This window comes from Salarias fasciatus, chromosome 9 (genome assembly GCF_902148845.1).
Source record: "Salarias fasciatus chromosome 9, fSalaFa1.1, whole genome shotgun sequence".
NCBI classification, from domain to species: domain Eukaryota; kingdom Metazoa; phylum Chordata; class Actinopteri; order Blenniiformes; family Blenniidae; genus Salarias; species Salarias fasciatus.
Window position 1 is genome coordinate 11179736 of NC_043753.1, and position 25618 is coordinate 11205353.

Here is a 25618-nt window from a genome sequence, read left to right on the forward strand (position 1 = left end):
AATACACCTCGGACCTCACACTGCATGTGATGGACAGTAAACACAGCGTAGACTGACGTGTGACAGCTAATCTGGAATAGGAGCCACGTGGTTCGTTGTTTATTTGCGCCGGCCTGACCTGCACGTTTTAAGCATTCCTTGCAAATAATGTCAATAATTCCGATGAAGTTCAGCACAACTGTAAAGCAGCAGGCACTGAATCGACGTGCAGATTTGAGCACGTACAGTCCTATTTTAGAGTCATAAAGTTATGAAGGCCCCGTCTGCTGCCAGCGTCTAACTGCTACATGTTGTCATTTGACACTGTGCTTTAAAAAAAGAGCCCGGGAGTACACGTTGAAGAGCCTGCGTAACACAGAGGCGTGTGCTGCTGTTCAGGAGCTAGCCGCACTAAGCGGCGGAGACAGGGATGTCATTTTCCAGCCTGGTTCAAATGAGTCAACCTAACGTTGTTAGCGAAGAGAAGCGTGTGGTAACAAGAGGAGCAATGTAGTTCACTGCTAAAATGTGATGCTTTTAAAAAGGGACTGATGCAGTCATTTCAATTCTTCTTAGATGTCTAATGGGCCTTACTGTCATCAAGGGCTTCTCACAAAAGGAACTGGGACATGCAGTGATATTTTCATAGACATTTTTAAATAAAGCTGTAAGTGAATAACAAGAAAGTCAATTTTTAATCTATTAACCATCCCTAATAAATTCAGATTATTTACACAGGCAAAACAGCTGAAAGCTGTAACTGCGAGATTCACACAATTAAATTAATCACATGACCGTTTCCCATTTATAGAGAAACTGATTAAATAATAAATCATTTTAATTGGAAATGAGATGAGCTCTGATTAGATGACTTTGCTTCTTCCAAGACTGGATATTATTTGAACTGAACTTCCAAGTCACATACACATTCACTTCTCAACATAAATCTTAACATCTTAATAAGAGGCCAAAAGCCCTGCAACACCCATGTGACTCAGGAATTCACCTCTACACTGTGGCTCAGAAAATACGCTCATTCAGCTTGAACTAGAACACAAAAGATGAAAACAGAGGGAGATCACAGAAGCAATGCTGCTTTCAAGCAGCTGGGAACTGGAATATTTACCAGTCGAAGGTCCCATATTTCCATGTTTACAGCATCCACATGACAACGATAAACAGACCATGGCCGCCTACTTGCGTGCATACATGCATCAATCAAGAGGGGAATGAACCGAAGCTCAGGAGGAATAATGTATTATCTAACTACAATTAGGAGTATTTGTGGTTAACACATCTTCTAACAATGTTTAGACGCAATGAAGCTAAAATGATGAACATTACTTCTTTGTGAAATGAGGAAGTACACTCAGATGTCACATTTACTCTTTTTAACCTCCAGATCGCTCAATGAGAAGCTTCCAGTTTGAATGCCTTCAGATGTATTTTCCAGATTGAGGCATGGGACATTTTCCACCTCACAGAACATTTTCACTATTAAACTGTCCCATCGACTGATTTTTCAAACAGGTCACAGTTTATGATGCATTGGCATTTGGCAATTTTCACATTTACAACCAACCCGAGGTCAGCTGAAGCTCATTGTTAATTCTATTCGTTAGTGGTTGCAGGCATTATAACATTTTTACAATGGAATTTGAACCAGTGTCGACATTCAGTGTCCGTTGTTCGTACAGATATTGGTCAATCTGACCTAAAACCAACTCTGGAAAGGGGACGGGTCAGGTGACCCTGCTCTCCATGCCGATGAAGCTCATACACACTAACCCTGCATCCACCGATGGGTAGTAGTGGTGGCTAGACTTGGTCCTCGAGGGCCAACATTCTGCATGTTGACATCTCTCACAGGTTTAGATGAGTGACTGCAACAAGGGGCTCATTACTGCCCCCCTCCCCGTGTTCTTTTTTAAACAAGCTTGATAAAGATGTCCCCATCAGATTCAGGTATACTGGAGTAAGAAGATGCCTACAAAACGCTGGATGGCGGCCCTCGAGGGCTGGCGATGGACATCCATGGTTTAGTGAATATGTGAAAAACAATTGCATTTCTAACAACACCAAGATGACCTTAATAATAAACATGTCTAAAGGAGTACACAATGGGGCTCAAAATAATTCTCTCTCTGTTGCGTTGTGATATTACTCAACATCACTCAACATGGACTTTGATTTATTTTTTCCAGAATAACTGGGAAATATTCTGAGCGGAGTTGTGAGAACAGATTTTTCAATTTGCTGTTACTGTTATTTACTTCCTGATACGGCATTAAAGGCCTTCCCCAGTTTGAGGTCAAGCTGTCATAGCTATCCAACATTAGTTCAATTTGCAATTATAAAAAGGACAAAAGAAAACAGTCATTATTAGCAATGACCAAGCTAAAATCAACAGTGGTGCTTTTGCAGAGAATCACTCAAAATGTCTGAGGTGATTTGTCTGTACAAATAACAAGGCACGAAATTGAATTTAATTTTAACAACTGTGAGGCTGAACTATAAAAACCCTACCATGGGCAAATAAAAGTCCCAGAGAGACTGACAGAACTCCACAGTGGCAGCCTACGTAGCAGAACAAGGGTCAAACGATTACTGTATCACTCAGGTGACGCAACAAGTCACCTATCAAAAGGGCAAAAGTCAAGCGTCTGCAAGAACAATACTTGTGCAGTGCAACATGTTACTGTGTTTTGTGAACAAACAAAAAGACCCTATAGGTGATATGATAAACACTGGATTGTGTAAAGAAAGAAAGAAAGAAAAAACTTTGTTTCCCAGAGTGAGAAATGACACCGAGCACGCATGAGAAAGATGCAGTATGACTATCATAATAACCCGTTGTTATAGATGTGGTTTATAATGTGCTGAAGCAGAAAGCTATACTTTTAAGTCACGCCCAAAGCAAACTGTGCCAAGTGAGTGTGAGAAAACTTCCAGCCAGTTGCCCTTGTATAAACATCCACATACTTGCAAACAAGCATGTGTGAATTCTGTCATCATTCCAAAAGCCCTTCCTTTGCATTGTGAAGTTGACAACATATTAAAAAAGAGCAACTGTTTGCAACCTGAAATTAATATCACCAGTGTTACAATATCAAATATCTCTATAACAAAGGAAAACAAACCCAAATAGCTCCTCTACAATACGACATACTGTAGGAATGCAGGTTTGTATCTCCACAGGACCACATTCTTTGTAACTGTGAGTGAGCAGTCGCAGGCGTCATGTGTATGTGTGCGCCATGTCCTCATATAAGATCCAGTCTGGAAATTTAAATGAGGTCAGTTCAGGATGACTTCTTAACTTCTCTGCAAGGACAAAACAGTCTGATCTTTCTTCCTATCTGTCTATCTACAGGCATCTGTGCACATAAAGAGTGAGTTCTGTTTCAATGCAAACCACAAAGTCAGTAACTTCAGGCTCTATGCTGTGGAGATGAAATAGTGCTCAGGCCAGAATGAGGAGAAGGAATGCTGGAATTGTTAGTACTCCACATATGCAAATGAGGGAAATGAATTAAAAATAAAAACTCACATATACCTGTGCTGTGTTCTAATCACTGGTTGCAACAGTGTTTTATCAATCCATTTTTAATTATATGGCCAAAAAACCACAGTCACTTCAGGGCACTTTTCAGTGAAAACTCCAACTATTCCACTAATCAGTAATGCGTTGCTACTGTATTAACTGGACAGAACTCAGTATTTATTGTGGCAATGTGCCATGACAGCAGCATTGGTACTTCTCAGCTTCCTTGCAGACAAATTTTGAAAACATCTGAGACCTTTTATCATCTGTAATCTGTTTCATGTTTTTATCTTGTCGTGTAAACTCAGATATACCTGGTTGTGTGGAGATCACGACTCCATTTGTGCTACACCATCATTTCTAAGGCTGCATTGTTCACCTTGATGCTTAAGACAGCTCCTCATAAACATGTAGCTGTATGTTTGTGGATTCTGGAGCCAATCAGATGCCATTCATTGGTAACACATAATAACTACAGTCCTGTCAGGATCCAAAACGCACTTGAGTCGTTGTCTTTCAGCTTGCTGAGTCTCCCCTGCATTTGACTCCTGACAGATCTGAGTGATTTCCACTGCATCCCGAGAAATGACAGCGCAGCTGAACAGCATGTCAAGTGAAATCTGGTGTCTGCGAGGTGACAAGCACCGTGCACCATCAGGTGGGCAGAGAGATGCAACAGAAACTGCTCAACTGGTTCCGCGGGATGCGTTCCTCTGGCATTACCGAGAGCCGCGCTGACAAGCCAGTGAAATGGCACAAGCTGTCCGCCTGTATAGTCCCGGATCAGTCAAGCAGGAGGGCCCTTCAGAAGGAGGGCACTTCACTCTCAACACACACACACACACACAAATGTGAGACCGAGAGGCAGCATCCCCCCACACACTGCACTTTCAGACAGCATCCCCCTCCATTCAACTGCAAGTCCAAGCCCCCCGCACTCATGTCTTAATCACTTTTTATCACCGTTTCCTGCTTCCTTTCGAAAACAACGCCGCAAAAAAAGCGTTCCAGCGTGGGTTCCTCGCGTGCAAAATGTGTTGTTCTCGAACAACTTTCTGAATCGTGGAAAAAAAATGTTTTGCGCTACTTTAAGTTAGTGATGCTAATCTGCTCACCACAACAACACAGAGGGGTCAAAAAGTAGTACCCGCACCAACGATCCACTTTCAAATGTAGTGAAGTTACTTAACGTGGCAAAGACTTGGATAAAACTCTAAGAAACGGGATCACACTCACCCCACTCACTCATGTTGTCGACTACGACGAGATTAGCCCGCAGCTAAACAGTTAGCATGCTAACTGCGCTGCTGCTACAACAGGCGAACTTCGTCCGCCACAAAAATAAAAAAACAAAAATAAACAATGACACATTAAAGAATTCTGCACGCCACCTTTTTTATCACTTCACAGTAAACTGTACACATGAGCGCCACTGCAGCCGAGTAAAAAAGAAAAGAAAAAAGAAGGAAAAAAAAGGTTGCAACAACTCGCCGTCTGTTGAAGTTTGCTGCAGAAAACACCATTGACACGGGCGGCGAGCTTAGCCGAGAAGCTAACGCCGTGCTAATGAGCTAACGCCGGAGCGAGAGAGCCCGTGCCAGACAGACACACAGCCGAGATTGAACACCTCGCACCGGATTTCGCCATGAAAACAACTGCGTTGCGTCCGCGGGCGAGTGCGGCGTACTTACGAATCCCGAGACTTCTGGCCGTGTCCTCGCCTGTTAAATTCCGTTTAAGCGATGCGGCTCTGACCTTCGCGGTAGTGAAACAACATTTCTGCTGGCTAACTGTGCCGCCATGTTACTCCTGCTCTGCAAACCAATGCTGAGTGTTTATCTGGCTGGTAGTCGCTATCCTCCCCCACACCAAACCACATCACGGGGCTCCAGCAGTATCAGCTCGGTTACCGCCGGTGGGGAGGAGGAGGAGGAGGAGGAGGTGGAAGAGGAGGCGGGGGGGCTTCCTGAGCGATCCTTTACCTGTTAGGAATGACACGCTTCTTGCAGTTTGATTGATCTGCGACCAGATTATCGACATTTAATCTTGACAGTTACTTAAGACTCGCCGCCGTGCCATGTCAGTGTCAATACTCTTTTATATTTACACAAAAGGTGAGCAAACTCTAACCCCGCAACAACGTTTCCCTGCGAGATGCACGTAATTAAAGATCTTATCGTTTGTGTCACCCTTTTAAACGACGCTAATATAATTGTAATACAAACAGAATTTTGGCAACGCCCTTGTAAATGTTAACACAGAATTAGTATAACACGTATTATAACTACAGTTTTTAATGGGAAATGTGCATTAAAAGCGGATATTTCCCCCATAGACAACATGTCATTCCGCATGCTGTTTTCGGAACTACTGAAACCATATCGTTGAGAAAGCACTTCGAGCCTCAGAAATATTTTAAATAAGCGTGCCCTACTTATTTAGTTACCTTGATTTACTGCCTGGTCAACTATCCGTGGCTTTAACAAGCAGCCAGGCGTTTTCTGTCGGCCGATATCTGGGCAACAGCGCCACCTAGTGGCCAACAGCCCGAACATGAGAGTCACTCCCCCTCAGGACACGTTCAACCTCAGCAACATTGGTCCCAAAACTCAGGGTTTTCACTTGACGTTGAGTAAGTTTCAAGAAATCCTGGCCTGAAAATGATTCCACTTCTCCCACACCACTTGTGTCGATCCCCAGCTGAAGTTAAAAGCCAGATAAACCGCGAAAAGGTCGCCATGTAAACACACAAACATTCAATTGAATCCAGTGAAAAATACACAAATATGTAATGATACGAACTGAAAAGAAAGAATTTCACAGATTGTATTTGGCTGTATGCCTAAAGTAATAAAAGAACGTGCGTGAGTCATTATTATTACTGTCACTGTATTACATAAGAGACATTTAAAGATCCTCTTTTGATAAGATGTGTATGAAGCCTTATCACAGCCACTCCCTTGTTCACGAGGTCTGCAACAGCAAGTCATTACAACTTATCATGGGCAATTTTAAACAAACCCATGGGTAGTTCAAAACTCAATATTTAAGCCAATGATTATCAATCCATTCTAGAGCTGGAAAACATGTAAAACAGAAGTTCCCAACCTCTATTTTTTCAGCTTATTCTCCCTCTATTTAAACAAATATTTTAACATGCAACCAAAAAACAACTCTGCATGTATGTTTCTTTAAATAGAGCATTTTATTCTTTTTGCTGGATAAAGCTTCAGGACAAGTTGAGAAAACCACATACAGCTGGAGGCAGCCGTGACTCACGGCCGCGTACCTGAAATTACTTAATGAGTTTATTCTCTAGAAGGGGCCATTTGTTACCTAGGTGACCGATACAGTCTTACAATCCAGTCGCCTGAACTCCATCGCAATGCAAATTCATTTTATGGCGTGTACGTAAAAAGGCAGGCATCAACAGTCAATCAGGCTTATTTGTCACAGTTAGTAGTGTGTAGGGGGGAGGAGGGGGGGGACGATAAAACAAAATGTGACATCTGCAGTCCATACTTTTGTAACAAATTATGCTTTTTTTTTTTTTAAAGAATAATCACAAGGCCAAACAGATGCAGCGAGTCCCCACTTGAATAACAAATGAACGCCGTAACACTGACAACAGTGATTTAGCCAAAACTTTCTAAAAATATAGTTGGTGTGATTAAGTTCTCTCTATACATCACATGGCACATTAATGCATTAACATTTGCAATAGATTCGGTATAAATTCATGGCAAGAACATGTCTTGTTGTGATAACAAAGCTGTCCTGAATGCTGGTAAGTAAATGCTACATCGGGTCACTACGTCTTCGCAGGCAGTTTTACACAATAATTAACTGTGAATCTATGTAGATGCATGTTCTGAGGTTTGGGAGTTTGCAGCCTTTCTGGAGATGTCACTATGGGGCTTGTAATAGTTGTTACGTACAGTTTCCTTTCTTGCTTTGATACAGTTTCTCACCAGAACCACAAGGAGATGTTAAAGATTACTCCTGTATTATATCTAACTGTCCATTTCTACGTATGTAGAGGAATACTGCAATGGAGGAAGAGAAGTTTGAGCCAAAATCATGTCTGAAGGATGAAGAATATGAGCTCCACTCATGGAAAAACCACAAACTGCACGAGGAAAGTCACAATCTCAGTATAATGTCTTCCAAAATCCCCTCGGAGATGGACAGGAGTCAGAAGCAAGGAAATGAGGCGGCGCAAACGATTATAAATACAAAACAGGAAAAATAAAAACAGGCTGAAAGCATGAAATGATCTGCGTTGGGAAAAACACTGACATGATCATTCCTGAAATTTCAAAATTACACTCTGTACAAAACAATCTGTATCAATAGGCACTTCTTAAATAAAGTCCTTTTTTTTTAATATTTTATTTCAGATTTGCGTTTCTTTTCATTCGTGATGGCACAGAAGGGCGAAGACTCGGAGAGGAAAGTGTTGTGGACGACTGGGGACAAGAAAAGCGAAATTAATTATGACCCTAGAAGTCCAGCTGTGGAGGTCAATCGTGGGGGGGAGCTCTGTGTGTGCGTGCGTGTGTGTGTGTGTGTGTGTGTGTCGTGGTCATCGGAGCTGGAAGGCGCAGGGAGAGACGGATCTCTGAGACGGGCCGGGAAAGACTGAGAGGAATGTTTTTATGAGGACTTCTCTTTTCTTGCTCTTGGTGAATCTGCTGCATGAGAGTTCACTCCGTTGACTCCATTGGCTAAAAGCAAAGAACACATCCAGGTAAAGAGCAGGCAGGATAAATACTTCAGTACATTTTATGAAAGTATCGATGGCTGTTTGGAAAGTTCGTCACTATAAAGTGAGACATGCTTGAAGTTCTTCCCCTCACCTTTGTCTTTCTTCGACTTGCTCTTGGGAGCAACTTGTTTTTTCTTCAAGGTCTGAGCCTGGGCATGCTCTCTCCATCGGCGCAGCTGAAAGTTGATAAATTTCCACATCATGAAGGCCTGTGTGAGGCAGATGGCGGCGAGGACGGTGACCCTGGTGCACAGAGGAAACAGCGGAGGCAATTCAGTAGACAAAAAAAGGGTGCGTTACAGAGCAACGCACGTCTTAGAAACTGAAATGCATTAACAAAATGATAAAAGTAACATTTGGAAAGAAAAAAGAAAAAAAAAGCATGACAGTAAGGTATGTGTAAGCAGTGGTAAAAGGTCATTAAGAACAACTTTCCCTCTACACACACAGCACTGCCTTGTCACTCCTCAGACGCACTCACCGGACAAAGAGAACATTAAAGTTTCCCGTCGCCAAATCGAACCCTTGTTTCTCAGCTGTGGAGAGGCCAAAGCCCACCGTGAGGACCGAGAGGGACAGAGTGAGCAGCCTTCCGAGGACGAACAACACGGCCCATACGGTGAACCTGCCAGACAGGAGGAAGGCCGCCGTCAGCGAACCCGTTCACAAATCTGATCACTATCTAAAATCTGCAGTTATCAAATCAATCAATGTGTTTCATCAGGCTAAACATATAGGAGAGTAGATTAAAATATTTGGATGTCTAACATAGTCCGATTACAAGTGTTAAAAAAAGTAGGGAAACTAAAAAAAGTAAAAAAAGAAAAGCCCACAATAAGAATAAGAGAACTCACCCTATCTGTCTGTTCTCGTTGCTGAAGTAGACGAGGCGGGAGACGTGGAACAGAAACTCCACAAAGTAGTGCAACACCAGCAGGACCAGACCCAGACGGTTCAGACTGAAACACACACCACACCACTCTAACACCTTTTTTTTTTTCCCTTTTAAATTACAAATATACAACATACAATCACAGCACTGTGGTACAACTAACCTTCTCATAAAGCGCAAACACAACACCAATAAAAATCACACTTCTAATTCGAGGCTGTCTCAGCGTGGCGGTTCTTACTTCAGAATGTAGGCGCCAGCGATGTGGACCAGGTAGAGGGAGATGTACACAAGCTGACGTGGAATATCCTCCTAAACAGTAAACACGGGAGAAGAAAAGCCTGAAACGCTCCAAATATTTACAGCGGTGAGGCTGGAGATGCTGATTTAGGCAGAAGAAGCATGATTCTTTGAAACAATGCTCCGCGGCGAAGGAAGTCAAACAGGAAGGGCCTCGGGGTGCAGACAGAAGTCAGAGTACGTCATCCCATGTCAAAATTACAGCCTGACTGCAGTCGCACACACACCTTCTTTGTCTTTTGGAAGTACAGTTCGGGGAGAGCGTGTAACCAGTAACCCATCTGGCAGATGTAGTAGAACTTCATCTGGAAGCTGAAAGACCACAACAATATGCTCATATTTTAAAAATATGCCCCAGGTTTTTATGTCTATTTATCTATAAACCTACAACATAATGGCTTTTACACATAAAAACACCACTTACTGCATCAGAGTGTGGGGATACTCCTCCCACAGAGAGACTGGATTGGACAGGAAGTTTTCCTACATGAGAAAAAGAAGCATTTAACTAACTTTAAAACACATGTGAAGAAGCAGGGAGGCTGTTCAGTAAAGTGTACGTACAGACAGCAGGATGCTGGCACCCCAACCGAAGGAGAACAAGTAGAAGGCGCTGAGCTGTCCCGACTCATTGAACTTGCTGTGTTTGGTTTTGGAGAAGTGCTTCTTCCTGTTGATTTTCTGCAAAGGCGAACAAAGATAAACTACGCAGGTCTGCCGGAGAACATGCTGGACGGAGCCTGTGGGCGTCTGTCTCACTTACGTCAAGCACGTACTCCTGGATAATGGCGTGCATGATGATGGCAACCAGCATGTAGAAGAAGATGGTGGCGAGGTCCTTGATGCCGTGGTGGAACATGTTCAGGTTGGACTCCTCAGAGCCTTCTGCACAGAGCATGGAGTTATCACAATGACCACAATTAGAGCATAAAAGCCTATTTTGCATACTTTATTCATTGTTTAAAAGGTCAAATGTAGCCAGTGCATGAAGACTTTAGAGCTGAACACGCACATCTGGATCTCTCCAGTTCAGTAAAGTGAATTGCATCTTCGGAGGTGTTCGCATGTGTACTGGCAAAGTCATATTCTATTCTAGTACGGATATTGTAACTGACAGAACGGCTTCCTTTTTTCTTGAGTGGCGAATTTCCTTTGCAGCTTCTAACTCGGTTATCAGTTTCACCCAAAACGATGACACACAAATACTAGAAACGGCCTGCCTGCATCTCTTTATCGTAACATTTATGGAGCTTAACTTAAAAGAAAAAGAAATTCAGTAGTTGCCAAAAAAACAATACAGCCGAGACATTAAAACGCAGCATGTGGCCTTATTGAATATGAGCTCTGAACAAGCTGCACGGCAAGGGAAGTGGCATGGTCTCAGAGATAAGAACCCAATCAGTAGATTGCAGGAGCACACCGAGTCCTGCGCTTGTGTATTCTTCAGACAGGGTCTGAGGTCGGGAGAGAAACTGCCAACCTTGAAACGAGCAGGGCTTGAATTGCGAGGCCTATATTACAACACCTCAGCCCAAATTTTCCCAGCGCAACCTTGCCACAAGAGAACTTTATAAATCAGGCAGACTAATTTTAGCTCCAAAGGGGAAAAAAAAAAAGCTCTCAAAAGGGTTGGTGTTAGGCCATGCAAGCGCCGCTCCAGAATTCAAATGAGACGCTCATAGCAAGAAAGCTCAAGGAAACGCTGCAAAACCATGTATAATCAACTCAAACCTGTATTTAACTCACCGTTTGTTGATATGGTGACGTTGTACTGCACAGTTATGAACGACACGGCAAACTTTGAGGTGATCTGTGGGTGTAGATGACATACATGCAATGAGTCATACCTTAGAGAAGAGAAGTATAATTACCTGTTGTAGAGTATTCAAACAGGTCAATTCAGTTACCAAATTACCACACAAATAACACTGTTCAGTCAATGTGATGTTTGATCAAGAGTTTTATTTTTTACATAAATGCATTGGGATTCTTAAAGCCAGTTAACATCCTCCAGCATGTGTTTGATACACGCTTAGAGAAACATCTTCTGATGCCCGTCTTTGGACACATCATCAGTGTTGTTTCCCAGAATGACTGTTTGTTTCGGGTCTTACAACAGACACCCTCCCACAGCTGACCTGAGGCTTATCAGAGCTCGGCCAGTGTCCAAGTGGCATTTCACTGTCCCCACTGCTGACCGGTGGAAACAGTAGATACACAAGAAAACTAAAATAAAATTGTAGCTTCGAGCTGCAGCTGCAATACATCAAAATGCAAGTGTGTTGTGAAAGGAAGTATTTACTTAATCCAATGCTGATTTAGATTATTCTTAATATGATAAATACAATATAAATGTAACATTAAGAAGACACGTTGCTACATTGTAGCAATAGAGTTTTGACGGGAAAGCATTAAAGCAGATTTTTTTTGGATAGGTTTTATAAATATAATTAAATAATCAAATAAATGGTGCACAGTGAACATTCACTGAAATAGTAAATGTTTCACATAACATGTTTGGGAGAGGAACTAAAACTGCATCACGGCAACAACCAAACCGGAAGTACACATCACTCCTTCAAAATTATAGGGCAACGTAAGCATCGACTTAAAATCAGCAGCTGTTAAAAGACGTTGTCCCTTGAATTATCATTAGAAACATTTACAAACATGAACCGACAAAGTTTAGTGAAGCTTGTATTTATAAAACCACAAGGTTAACCTGCGGACGTCTGACTGAAATTTTACTCTGAAACACACTAAGCGGATGTACTTTTATTTGTCGTACGCTGCTCGCAAGCGGGTTTGAAATTTGTCTCAGGATGAAATAAACTACATTTAAGTGAGAAAGAAAGCACCACATGTACTGTAAGAACGCGGTTATGTCCTAGCTGCCACTAGGCAGCATGGAGTCGAGTCTGAAACGTAACTTGTGTTGAAGAATAACTTTCGATCGGGTCCAAGCGGGATTCCGCTGACGGTCGCTGTGTGATTGCCACGTAACACATTTAAACCAAGCGAGTCCGGGAGGCTGCAAAACCCTGCAGCCACTCAGATCCACTCACTGCTGCAAACTTCCACCAAGCACGGACAGATTCAACAACACGAATGCACTGATTTCTAGTTTTGAGGGTTTTTTTTTATTGAGTTTGCTTTTTGTTTTCTCGGGGATGTAGCCGCGGGCCGGGGAGACGACAGGTTTGAAATGTGGAAGGAGCCAGATGGAAAGTCATCACCGGTTCTCACAAGCAAATTTTACATTTCAGCAACTTACTCCACGCTATTTAACCGAGCTTACGATTTAGGAGAAACAACCACAAAGGACGAGGAAAGAGAAAAAGAAAGAAAAAGAAACTTTGGATGGAGGGAGGAAGTGGAGAGGAGCGCAGACAGACAGCCATGTCAGGGGAACAGATGGGGAGGACTCGGCTCTCTGTCCGCCGGGACCCCCGCTACCAAACCCCACTCAACACGTGGACGTACCTCAAACATCAGCCCGAGGAGGAACACCATAGCAACGCAGGAGACGATATCTGCATGGTTCTGGATGATGAACTCGTGGCTCATCACCGGCGGGTTCTTGTTGGGCTTCTTTCGGATCCCCATGTCGAAACGATCGGATCCAACTTTTGCGTTACGCAGCGCGGCTGTCCTCCTCTTTTCCCCTCTGAAGGAGTACTATACTCTTCTCTTCTGCTTTTCTTTCTTTTAATCGAGGGCTCTCACGGCTCACTCCCGCTTCCTACACGCACAGGGCCAGGGAGGCTGCGATTGAATGGCGTGTCACTCTTTCTCTGGTGGGAGGGTCCACGGAGAGGAGCCGCCGCCGCCGCTGCGCCTGACCAACGACGCTCTTTACGCACAGGAGAGGAAACAGCTGGGGCTCTCTGCCGCGGCCTACAGGTCTGGAGTGTAAGGAGAGCAGGCTCTCTGTCTTCTCCCACTCGTGCCATTAAAGTTACACGTTTTCTTACTGTTTCCACATCTGGACTTGGATTTGGAAAGTCTATTTCGAATATTTCAACGTAAGTGGATAAAACAACAACAGAAGTTAATGAATAACTTGCTCAAAAAGGAGTGGGAAGAAGCTTAACTTCCTATTTCATCAATTTACTGCCATTTTGTAAATAATAATAGCAATAATACTGGTAACAATAATTGCACCACTACCACTATTAATAATAATAATAATATCATAGGCATACACCATATGTCGCCACATACAAAAGACAGAGCAAAAATGACCAACTGACAATCGCAAAACACAACAAATAAAATAAAAAAAAAAATCTTGTGGTTCATTAATTAAGCAATTTCTGAATAACATTATTTTTGTTGTAGTTGAGTTTAATGAAAGTTTATCTCTATCAAACCATATTTTTTATTTATTAATTTCTTGAATGAATTTCTCCAGTATTTCTTTGAAATTCTCCCCCGAATAGAAAATATTCATGTCACCTGCAAACAAAACCATTTTCAACATTTTAGAGACCTTATATATATAATTTATGTACAAAATAAATAAAGCAGGGCCCAATACATTTCATTGGGGAACACCACAAACGATGTCTTGTTTGTGCTTCTGAGCAAACATCACTGAGTTGACGATTTGCTGTCTCCTCTGTAAATAGCTTTCAATCCAGGACCAGGATAGGCCAGGGTGTATCACACAAGGCAAGACCACAGACAAGATTTAGAAAGCTGCTGATGGTCAATCAGCCTGACATAGTGGTGGATAAACATAAGAAGAGAGCAGAAGTCATGGATGTAGTAATCCTCAGTGACAGCAACATCAGAAAGAAGGAACAGGAAAAGCTGGAGAAACACCAAGGGATGAAAGAGCATGTGGGGTGTGAAGGCAACAGTGTTGCCAGTAGTGATCAGGGCACTCGGGGCAGTAACCCCCAGTTCCTGTTATTGAGTTGCTTGAGTACGTTTAAGAATATTTCATAAGCCTTGTTCACATCATTTTCTTGACAAATTGCTTCTCAAATGTGTGCCAGTAATTCGTTCCTGAATCTGTCTGTTGAGTCAGCTGACCGACCTCATTCTTTTAATCTCTTTTTGATTCTCTGTCTTCTTGTTTCTGAGATTGTAATCACAGATGATAAAAACTGGTAAATGACCACTGATGTCATTAATTAGAAAACCACATTCCAATAAGTTATCAACCACAGCTGACATTCTTTCTAGTATTTTGTATTCCAGCTTACATACTGTATATGGCAACACATCCCCAACCTCTGTTGTCCCAATTCTCTGCATTAAGTGCTTGATTCCAGATGGAGTTGAATGAGTTGTGTCAGTGTGTGTCATGGTTGTGTGAATAGCTGTTACCTAATAGTCTCGTTCAGTTCACTGATATGCCTCCAGCTCCTCCATCTCTTTGATAACCTGCATGTTGCCCTGTGGCCCCTTCAGTTTGATAAATATTTTACATCTTAGCTGGGAGCTTGGAGCTACTGGGATAAATACAGACCTTCTGAAGTTATCCTGAGATGACTGTTCTTCTAACCCACCATTTTACTTCCTGTTTATTTGCATAGGAAATGCATTTGTGGGATGAGCAGCACAACAGCATGTGGGTGGGTACTCATAAAAAAACAAAACAAAACAGCAAAATCTTTTCTGGCTGATCAAACAGATTTTTCTGTTGGACTATTTTCTAATAATTGCGAGTTAATGATACATCACTGTTCAAATCCTCCCTGTCCTTTACAAAGAAGAAGTCAACTCTCTGTCCTAATCCTGTTCTTCTTTTTGGCATTCAGGCATTCAAAAAAATGTAAAAATTGCGGAGGCTGGAAGTGTTTGCAAGGGAGGTGTCAGCAGCTATCCATTCACACACAGGCCTCACAGATAAAGGCAGATTACTAATTATGTAATAACATGTGTCTAGTTTCTGTTTAGTGCTTCCGGGGTGGAGCGACAAAGCGTTTCAAGGAAAAAGAGAGACAGTTGACATGTGCAGAGCTCTGTAAGGCTGTCACTGAACAGATTGCTCTACCATGAGGGAAACTAACAAGTAAGTCCAAGTAGTATCTTTTTGCTTTGCTGCTTTTCTTTTGTAGTTGTAGTAGTAGTAGTTGTTGTTGTAGTGTGGGAGGAAAATGCCTCATTCGGCTGGAATCTTGGTGGGATAACACTCACTGATGACATCAGACGCTTTACGGGAAGGACGAGATCAAACCAAGCTGAGATGAGAAAAAAAGAAAGTAAATAAGGAAATCTATGAAGACTTTATGAATGATACTGCCCCAGTAGCTTCATATATAGCTTTATTGTACTGTTTAAAAACAAATATGTGTACCTGGGGAATTCCACTGTAACACAAACTACAGCATAGGTAATAGTTTCATGTTGTAAGTTCAGAAGTTATATTGATATCATGACTGATTATTTCTCTGTTACATATGAGGGTGTGTTATCAGGGCAGAACAGAGAAAGTTTTTTTCTTATATCTGTCTTTGTTTTTGTTTTTTTTTATTTGCAGTTTGACCAACACAACAGTGGAAATACTGGAACCAGGCCAGACCTGAGCACAAAGCAGTACTTTTTCTGAGGAATTCTTTTCGAGTTAATGACGATGCTTCAGTCAGACAATCAGTATTCCAAGCTGCGATGGTTATTAACGATTGTGGGACTTGTGCTGTACGCGGCCGACATCGGGACCGATATTCGTCTGGCTGTGCGGTATTTCCAGGAGCAGCATTATGTCTGGTGTGGACTGACCCTCATGTTCATCCTGGTTGGACTGGTGGTAACACAGATCTTCAGCTGTGTCTGGTACTGGGACGACATGAACAACGATCCCATAAACCCAGAGATAAAACCAGACATTTCCATGTGTAAAATAGTTGTCCTGCATGTGTTTGGACTGGGCATCTTCACCAGGTAAGCAGTCATATCATTTGTATCTCTGGAAGAGAGAGAGTGTTTTATCTGCTCCTTCTTGGGCTCATGTGATCTGCATATTTTGATTTGGCACAAGTTGTACGCTGGATGTCTCCTCCAAGCGACCTGAGCATTTAGGGTTCGGGTTAGACCGTCCACAGAGGGATTTGAACCGCCGGGCTTTGGTTACAGACCCACTTCCTGAACTTCTTGGCAAATAACCAGGAAACTAGTGAAAAAATTAATCCGAGATCTTAATATAGCAAGAATAGGGAGTGTCAGCACATTGTGAATGGAAACGTGCAGCATGCCGTTGGTGCACAGATGGATGGCATGAGAGAATGTGCAAACCGGACGAACGACATTCAAACTACAGTCTGAGGCTGAGAAATACTGTATAGTGACAGTCTGTTCTGAAAAAAAACAAAAAAAAAACAAACAAACAAGTGTATTTGCATGCTTGAACCTGGTGTTACTGTGTTTTCAGTGTGTTTATTCTGTTGCCAGGATTTATTTCCTCCTGAAAAAGGGATGGGAGGTGGTTTGGAGGACAAATCATTTCATGGTGGAGGAACTGAGGGAGGAGCACCACGGCCTCTTCTGCATGGCTACCGATCTGAGCATGCTGAAACTGTTTGAGGCCTTCCTGGAGAGTGTTCCTCAGCTCCTCTTACAGCTTTACGTCCTGCTTGGCCACGATGAGGGCTCATTTACGCAATGTAAGTAGAGACCACCGCTGTCACATCTGCGTTGAAGAGCCGGACGTTATTCATACACGTGATGTTCTTTCAGATTTATCTGTGACTTTCTCCTGTTTCAACGTCGCCTGGGCCTTGGTGGACTACCGCCGCTGCCACCGACGATCGCTCCCCGACATCACGGAGATGCCCTCTGGCATCCCTACAACAATCTACCTCCTCTATAAACTCTGCACCGTGGGCAGCCTCATCCTCAGCTTCAGCCTCCTCCTCACACTGAGCCCCTACAGCGCCATCGCCTTCACCATCCTCTGGCTGCTGGGAACACTCTGGACGCATGTGCTTCGAACGGACTTCTGCTCCTCCAGAGTTCTGGAGCTTTTCTACCGAGCGGTCGTGGGAGTCATCCTCACGTTCACCTTCTTCAATGTGAAAGGACGGGACACGAAAGTAGAGATGATCATCTATTATTCTACTCACTGCCTCATTCATTTTGTGGCGCTGTTACAGCTGTTTCTGCTGAAGCTAGAGATGTTGACAATTGTAAAATATCTGATCGTGAGTGCTTTGATCATCGGAGGGTCGGTGCTGGGGCTGGTGTGTCTCGTGCTATACTACTACCTCCTGCACCCCAGAGAGAAGAGTCATATTGCGGATGAGGTGGACGGCGTGGTGACGGAAAAGGAATCAGGGACCTCAAGGAGACAAAGAAACTTGCAACCTTGGTAAAAGTTCTTTTAAACTCTTTTCAAGGCTTCTAAGAACAGGAACAAAGCCAAGCATGGGTTGCATACTTTACACTACCCAAGAATTTTGTAGGAACGTGGGATGACTGTGCCTTTGAAATGATAGATGATGTTATTCTGCATGGACACAAACAAACTAATGGTAATGGATTGAAATGAAAAAGTTGAAAATCATGAAGCAAGTTAACATATTTGGTGCATTTCTTATTTATTTCTGTTAATAGTAATATTATTGTTGAGTCATTGATAGTTATTGCACAACACATTGAACTAGATGCTGCTTGTGTATTATTTTTAGAGCTATGTTCATGACAACGCGTGACATTTCTGCTATAATCGTCTCAGAGATCAACATAAATGTCTCCTCTGACTGGGAAAAGTGTTGCGAGAGTCATCAATTAATCTCTCATGCATGTTTTTGGACTTTGGGATTAAAACCCACACTGGAAGAACATGCAAACTCCACAGAGAAACGCCTGGCCTGGAGTTAAACCCAAAATATTTTTACTATGAGGCACGATCGCTAATTGTGAAGGACTGAACTTATCAGAACTTATCAGAAACACACAAACATGTTAAATCAGAATTTTTTTTTTCTTTTTTAAAAAGCAACACATTCATCCACCCATCTTTCAAATCCCAGTGTATATAAGGACAGTTCCTGATGAAAACAGGCACAAGGAAAACCTTCAATAACATGCTGAAATATTGATATTAGAATATCATATTCAAGCAAAAAAATCCATAGCAGTCATTTCAAAAATGTTTATAAAATCTATTCTGTTTTTCTATCCACAAACTTCACACATTTCATGAATGAAGCATGATTTATCAGCTAAGTCACAAATAAGTTCTCCCTGAAACAAACTAGTTCCTCTTACTCTTTTTCATTTGAGTCTTCTTGTAACTCATTAGTATGAAATGCACTGATGTTCACACAAAAGAAGCATATTTAATGTGTTTTTTTTCTCCTTGATATTGGGAATGAAACTAATGACTAATCTTACCACCAAAGTAGTGAAAACTATGTATTTAATCATAATTATATTAATATTTATGGTGTTGTCTGAAAGGTAAAAACTCAAAAATGTACCTGACACCTCGATGTTTAGCACACTTCCAACTTAAGAAAATAAATCATTTCTTTCAACCTGTCGTGTTATGTTGAGTGTAACATGCACCACTCATAAATCAATAAGGGAGGAGGAGATATCTCTTTTTCCAAACTTCAGGGTGATCTGGAATTTCGAGCAAACTCTGTAATGCCAAAAGTTTGACACCAGATGGCGCCATCATATAAATTAACTTTATCTGCACAATTTACAGCTGTATCTCACTTTGAGTCAAGAAACATTTATTTTCAGCATCTTTTCGCCATCAGTTCTTAAAATTTTCCTGATTGGATGTGCTTCCATTGACTTTTTAGTTCTAGTATCCTTCCATGTCATGAACAGATGCCTTCCCAGGATTCCTCCTGCTTCTATCATGAACCAAATTAGTCAACAGCTACTGTTGTGATCTCTCTCACGTTAATCCCTAACCTACAGAAAGCTGTCAGCGCTCCCCCCTCCTCAGACACGATGGAGCCCAGCTCATAGATGAGCTAACAAGAAATAACACATCAGCGCTAATTTTGTTTTGACTACCAGCAAAATACTGGGTGAGTCAAGCCGGAGAGCCGAGGACACCGTTCCCTCCTGGCCGGGTCAGACGTCGGGGCGTGGGGGTGGTCCGGGGGTGAGCTCACCTGGGAGGAACGCCGACAAACCGCAGGGTCCAGAGAGCCCCCTTCCTTTCATCTAATTCAACCAAACCCTGAGCTTTCTGACTTGTTTACTCCTCGAAGCCACTTTAACTTTGGCCTGTCAGTTGGAGTCTGTCACACACACTCCATAAAAATGACTAATTTCAGCGAGGAACTTTTTTGTTGGAGTGGATATCAATGAATCAATGTTTCTGTGTGAAGCTACAGTTGTTGAACCTTGACTCTTGACTCCCTATTTACTCTGTGAATGTTATATGCTATTAGGTGGAAATGTATCTGCAGAGTATAACTGAGATGATTGATATCGTTTTAGCCAAATTGAGCCATTTGCACCTGAAAGGGGAACTCCTTTTAAAAAAAAAGAACCAAAATCAAATCATCCTCTCCTTTTAGAATGATGCATGCTCTCCTCTCGGTCCCTCTACTGTATTTTTCCTCGGGTTTAGTGGACTAATGCGATGTAAACCTGCCAAAAGGAACTTTTATTGGAAGAAGATGCATGCGTCCCGGGATGCAGGCCTAGGACGTCTCCGTCTCCTCTCTCACTCTGCTTTTGTTGAACCACACACACTCTCTTGGCTGTGACTCACCACTGATAGCCCTGCCAGGGACCAGTCACAAGCCATCAGGATGAAACATGTTGAGGAAAGCATTACCCCCTTCTTCTCCGGGAGAAAACAAGCAGAAAGAAGTCTGGCGTTGACAACCTCGTTGTAATTTCCACTTCTGGCACTGAGAGCTTAATACCCGGTAATCTCGCGCTCCGATCTCGCTGAAATGCACCTCCAGAAAAGGCTGGAGAGCTCAGTGAGAACCGGAGACAAAAGGGGGAGAATCAAGTATGATGGCACTTGACAGTGTAAGATGAATCTCCGGAGCACAACGGGTGTTCATTTAGCTCAGTTCAAAACCAGACTTTGACCACCGAGTGACTCTTATTGAGATCTCCCAGCAGGGCGAATGCTCCAACACCACGCAGACCTGTAATCTTTCATTCACACCGTTGTCAGCAGTTCAGTCTTGTCTGATCGAATCGAGCTCTCAATCTATGCAAATAACCTTGACCTCTCCGTCGGATTTTTTTTTTTTTCCACCAAAATCTTATCTTTTTGTTTTCCATCACCACATCCTGGAGCAGCCGGTCATGAGGGGGACATTCCTGGCTTCCAGACCATCCCCACAATTTGTACAGACACAATAAACCCAGGAAGGCCGGCTGTTTTTCATTACGGCTTCAAAGTCCATATAAACCATGATTAATGAAGCCCCGAGATGCTGTATGTCTTTAATTATTATGACTTGACTGCCGCACCAGCGCCTCGGATGCATTAGCGGCGCTGGCGATCTGTACACGTCTGCCTGGCTCGCCCCGACATGGCAGCGTCGCCTCGCTTTTGGAGAAATCCCCCCACCGACGTGCAGAGAGGGGCGGGAGGGAGGGAGCACACTGATAGAACTCCCCTTCTTTTTGCAGTGGCACAGAAATTTCTTTAATCACTGTACGTGCACACTTACAAATGGGTCGGGGCAGTGACAGATTGGAGGGCAGACCCAGGATAATTACCTGCAGTGGGCCGGTGTGTGATCAGAGCGTGGCATTGCATTACCCAGAGGGCTCTGTAAATAAAGTCCTCCTGCCGCTGAATGAGGAGATTGTATGGCGTATTACGCCGGGGCACAATAGCCCCGCCATTGTTGCTATTTGGATTTGTGATTGAGACGGGGTGCGGGTGTAGTGTGACAGGCGCTGCAGCAGGGAAGTCGAGCCAGACCTCAGCACCAAACACTGTGGATGAGCTCAATATTTACATAAACAAATAGCATGAAGAGTTAAAAATAGGCCGACAACATTTGCATTGTGCATATAATAGGTATTGTTGCACAATCAAGGATTGAATCAAAGCATTTCGATGTCAAGATAAGAAATCATCACTTTTCCAGGGATATTTTCACTATGAGACAATAGTTATAAAGACACACACAAGGACACACACACTTAAAAATGACCACGGTTGTGTAGGGATGTCCCGAGAACAGCTCCAGCACAGCACTTAAGTCCTATTTTAGACCAGTTGTTCTGGAAGGAATAACAAGCTGTAAATGATCCCCCACTTACACACTCATCTCTCTGCATGTTACTGCTTGATTTATGGACATCTTTCTCTCTTTTATTGGCTAAAATAAATGTAGAATAACTTTTCCAATAGAGCTGAGATCCTTCAAAGAGTTCTGAGTTACGACTTGTTAACTTTTCAGCCTTTTCTAAACACATTCTTTAAAGGGCTTCAAAGAAAATGTGGGCCTGCTCCCTCCGATGCGTCTCATCCGGGCCGCCGGACGCGCAAAAACAAAGAGCGAAATGAAGGAAGCTCATTTGTGTGATCCTCATTTGTTGCAGGAGGTTTATGTTTCACAGCCACGGACAATCAGCGCGGCGCGAGCATAATGGCGCTACCCATCCCGGCCCTCACACACAGCGCCGTACACACAGATAGAAAACAGAAGCCATGTTTGTGTTGGGCACGCTCCCACCGCGCACAGGATGATGGATTATAGCATGTTGCTGTTTATTTATGCTGCGCTGGGCTTGAGGAATATGGGCAACGAGCTCATGCAATACAGCCAACCTATGGCGAATACAATCAGCCGTAAAATAGGATTGCATATTATGAATGAGCAATGCGGTTCGCACATGCACACACGCGGGGGAAAGCACCCGGCTGCAATCAAACACACATACATACACATACACACATGCGTGTGTTTGCAGGGGAAGCTTGTCTTGATTAACCTGGCTGGGGGAACCTGACATGTTTTTCCTTTTACGTCATGAGCCGTTCCCCGAGCGGCTCAGTGGAAGCCATCAATTCTAGTTTGTCTGCAGTTTGTCTGTTTGAATCTTTGTGCTAATCTGGATTTGTCACTGATGACCTGTTGGCCTTGTGCAGGAAGTGTGATGGTTTCCCCGTGTTTTTTTTTTTTTTTTTTAATTCAGTTCAATACTGCATCAACCATATTTCTTCACTGTACTCAAAAGTCTCTGGCCTTCTGGGAAACGCTTTTATTTTCACAGATTAGAGTTTTATCCCTCAGAGAAAAACTACCAAAAGTCTTGAGATCAGGAAATGATTATCAGGACGATGCATGAAAACAGCAAGGAGGCGTGCAAAGCATCTGTGGCTTTATGACTATGAGGGACAAACGTTTTTCTCTCATACAGCTTCCCTCTGAGCCTCGTACACCACGGCTTATCACCCCCTTGACAATCTTCTTTTTTTCCCCTCACTATCACAAAGTCCATAGATGTCGAGTAGAGAAAAAGATGCTATGCCTGATTATAACAAGAGGTCAGGTCTTTGATGCCGGTACGGTGAAATTTGTTATACGTTAAGCCAGTGCTAATGTGATTATGGACATTGATCCACTAAATCTACTGTAAAAACGCAGCCCGCACCAGTTTTGAACTCGATACCAAGATGAAATGTGAGAGGTGAAACATTAAAGACGCTTTGATGTAATATTTAACCCATCTGCGACGAAACAGGGGGGAGGAGGAGAGCGGGGGGTGCAGGGAAATGACCATAAAACGCATTTTGGGCCAAAGCGAGAGGGACAGGCCCGTGTGATAAATGGGATGTGTGATTTTCTCTCTGGTTTCTTGTGGTGCCATTGCAGTGCGTGCATGAAAAAAAGGGCAACTGCCTGTCATGATTACCCTTGAGGGCGTTTTATCAGGGCAATAAAATCAAGTTCTGTGTGGTTGGAATGGACTGCGGACCCCAACACCCCACCACCGCTCGGTGCGATAGGATCAGCCCTTTCTTCCTCTGCCATTCCCAATAATGTAAAGTTTGCCCTCCCAATGCAAAAAACAGCTCAGAGAAATCTACCATAACATATTGAATCACTCTAATGTCTTCAATTTGGTCTTCCAAGGTCTGTAATGTTCCTTTTTTTTATGTAATACATGAGGCCACCATCAAGTCTGTAGATCTGTCTGATTTCATGATGAGTGACGGATGAATGTAAGCGGCGATCAGGGTTTTGATTTCCCTTCAATTCAGCTCACTTCAATTAGGTTTTATTTATACGGTGCAATTTATAAGATTATCCATCTCATGGCTCTGTTCCAGAGAAAAACCCAACACGAGGAGAGGTGAAACGTCTGCACAGCCAGGCTCAGGAATGGGGTTAACAGAATGTATGAGAGGAAAGAAAACAAAAAAAACACACAAGTTGATATCAGAGGGTGAGTTAGCACAGATCACAAACTTCCAGCTCCGCTGTCAGCCTGCATAAGGGTGAACGGCCCAACTAGGCTTGCATAAAAGCTGTTAGGTTTTCATTTACGAGACGACATGGCATCTGACAGGGATGTCCAGAGAGCAGGGCCTTTCAGTCTGGCCCCATAATGCAACAAAGGTGTGGCGACTGAGTAATCTCCTTAAACAGGCTCCCTGGCAAAGCTGTGGGTTCAGTCCTGGGCCCCTACCAGAGGAAACTGCAGCCCCCCCCCCACCACCACCACCACCCACCTTCAGATCCCAACTCAGATAAAACACACTCCTGACATCACCATCCCCCCCCCCCCCCCCCCCCCCCCCCCCCGGTCTTTTTGTCTTACTGTTTTTTTTCCTCACAAAAAAGAACAACATCCCCATGTTCTTCCCTTATTAGCATGTGCAGTGTAGCGGGCAGTGGGAATAATAATGTACTCCCTCTCTCTCACACATACACACACACACTCACACACTCACACACTCACACACACTGACTGAACTATTTGGGTTGAGACCACAAAGCCCCGGGCGGCAGCCAAGCTAAATAACAGTCAGAGGGAAGATGGTCAAAGCATCACAATTAGAGGCCGTTTATTTTCTATCCTGCCCATGCCAGGGAGATCACAGACTATAATTTGTGCCAAAGATGTTCGAGGGTTTGTGTTGTTGTAGAAATCTGTGGAAAGCTCATGAATGTCTCGCAGAGAGGAGTGTGGTCAGAGGTGATTCTGGGTGAAAGTTGACCAGTCAAGTGGAAATGATACAAGAGCTGTTTTACAAAGAATGTCTACTGGAGCTGGATAAAATTCAAGAGAGTTGGTGAGAAGTTCAGGGAACATGTGAAAAGAGCCAGCAAAGCGGGGGAATGAATGAAGTGCCTTGTTCTTAATGGGGCAAGCGAGAACTCAAACAAATGCTCCCCCGTGGCTCAATATCAGCAAGTAATTCTGCGATAGGAGCTGCAACTTTGACATAATTATTATTGATCATTTTATGGAGCAAAAGTATAGTTTATGCCACCCGAGGGCCCAGTCCAGGCCGGGCTCCACACACACCCAGAGAGGAGTCTGAGTTCAGACCAGCACATGGGATTTCCCCACTCACACACACACACACACACACACACACACACACACACACACACACACAGTGTGAGCTTTATTATAAGGCCCTGTTGAGGATTTTTGGCTTGTGTACAGGATTTTGCCTGTAAGGTCTTTCGCTGCTTGCATGACCCGCCGGGTGAAGTGGGCCTGTCAATGCAGATCACAGATGCAAGGTTTAGCTTCTGAGAAAATGCTCCAACAAACTGCTTTGAATAGACCCTATAGTCCCATTAGAAAAAGCAGCACTGTGAGCAAAACTCACACAAAAATGCTTTCAGTTTCCCCTTTGATTTAAAAAAAAACAAACAAACAAAAAAAAACTTTATTTCACTATACTTAATACATATGTTTAAAACAGGATTTAAAAATAATCTAAAATAATGTTTGAAGCTTAAGTTCTATAAACTATTTATCATTATTTATTTTAATAGAATCAAAATGTTAATTTCTCATATGAACATTAAGGTTCATTGCTTGTTTCAATTATCCCAATTAGGGAATTTCCCTGTTATGTGTGCTATTTGCAGTACTTTTTCAAAATTATTTTCCTTATAAAGCCACTGAAACAGATGCATGTAAACTGAATGTCATAAATAACTGAATGAAATTTCTGAGATGGACGTAGAGCTGTGAAATATGTGCATTA

The 25618-nt window shown here is 43.0% G+C and overlaps 3 protein-coding genes across 10 annotated transcripts in view; 1 reads left to right on the forward strand and 2 right to left on the reverse strand.

Moving 5' to 3' along the window:
• The window catches only part of ncoa2 (nuclear receptor coactivator 2), a 54448-nt gene extending 48460 nt beyond the window's left edge, over nt 1-5988 (reverse strand). For 5 of the 7 annotated variants that reach the window (XM_030100031.1, XM_030100035.1, XM_030100033.1 and 2 more), the window contains exon 1: nt 5215-5478. The gene's annotated coding sequence lies outside the window, so the exon portion shown is untranslated. Of the gene's footprint in view, nt 1-5214; nt 5479-5505; nt 5595-5969 lie in introns of those variants that run through there. The other 2 variants (XM_030100032.1, XM_030100030.1) reach the window with 2 other exon arrangements.
• A 1017-nt stretch (nt 5989-7005) lies between these two features.
• Nucleotides 7006-13237, reverse strand: tram1 (translocation associated membrane protein 1). Its single transcript, XM_030100039.1, has 11 exons — nt 12967-13237; nt 11230-11293; nt 10247-10368; nt 10048-10164; nt 9908-9966; nt 9711-9795; nt 9425-9495; nt 9146-9250; nt 8773-8916; nt 8383-8534; nt 7006-8250 (listed from the first exon to the last, which is right to left on the reverse strand). The coding sequence occupies exons 1-11, from the start codon at nt 13087-13089 to the stop codon at nt 8180-8182; spliced, it is 1113 nt and encodes a 370-aa protein (XP_029955899.1). The 5' UTR covers nt 13090-13237; the 3' UTR covers nt 7006-8179.
• A 39-nt stretch (nt 13238-13276) lies between these two features.
• xkr9 (XK, Kell blood group complex subunit-related family, member 9) lies at nt 13277-18958 on the forward strand. 2 transcript variants are annotated; one of them, XM_030100037.1, is made up of 6 exons: nt 13277-13386; nt 15030-15068; nt 15255-15508; nt 15977-16377; nt 16885-17096; nt 17170-18958. In XM_030100037.1, exons 4-6 carry the CDS (start codon nt 16064-16066, stop codon nt 17802-17804), a joined length of 1161 nt encoding a protein of 386 aa, XP_029955897.1. In that variant the 5' UTR covers nt 13277-13386; nt 15030-15068; nt 15255-15508; nt 15977-16063; the 3' UTR covers nt 17805-18958. The 2 variants fall into 2 exon arrangements, with proteins under 2 accessions (XP_029955897.1, XP_029955898.1); XM_030100038.1 differs by lacking the exons at nt 13277-13386; nt 15030-15068 and having other exon boundaries at nt 15123-15508.
• Nucleotides 18959-25618: the final 6660 nt, after the last annotated feature.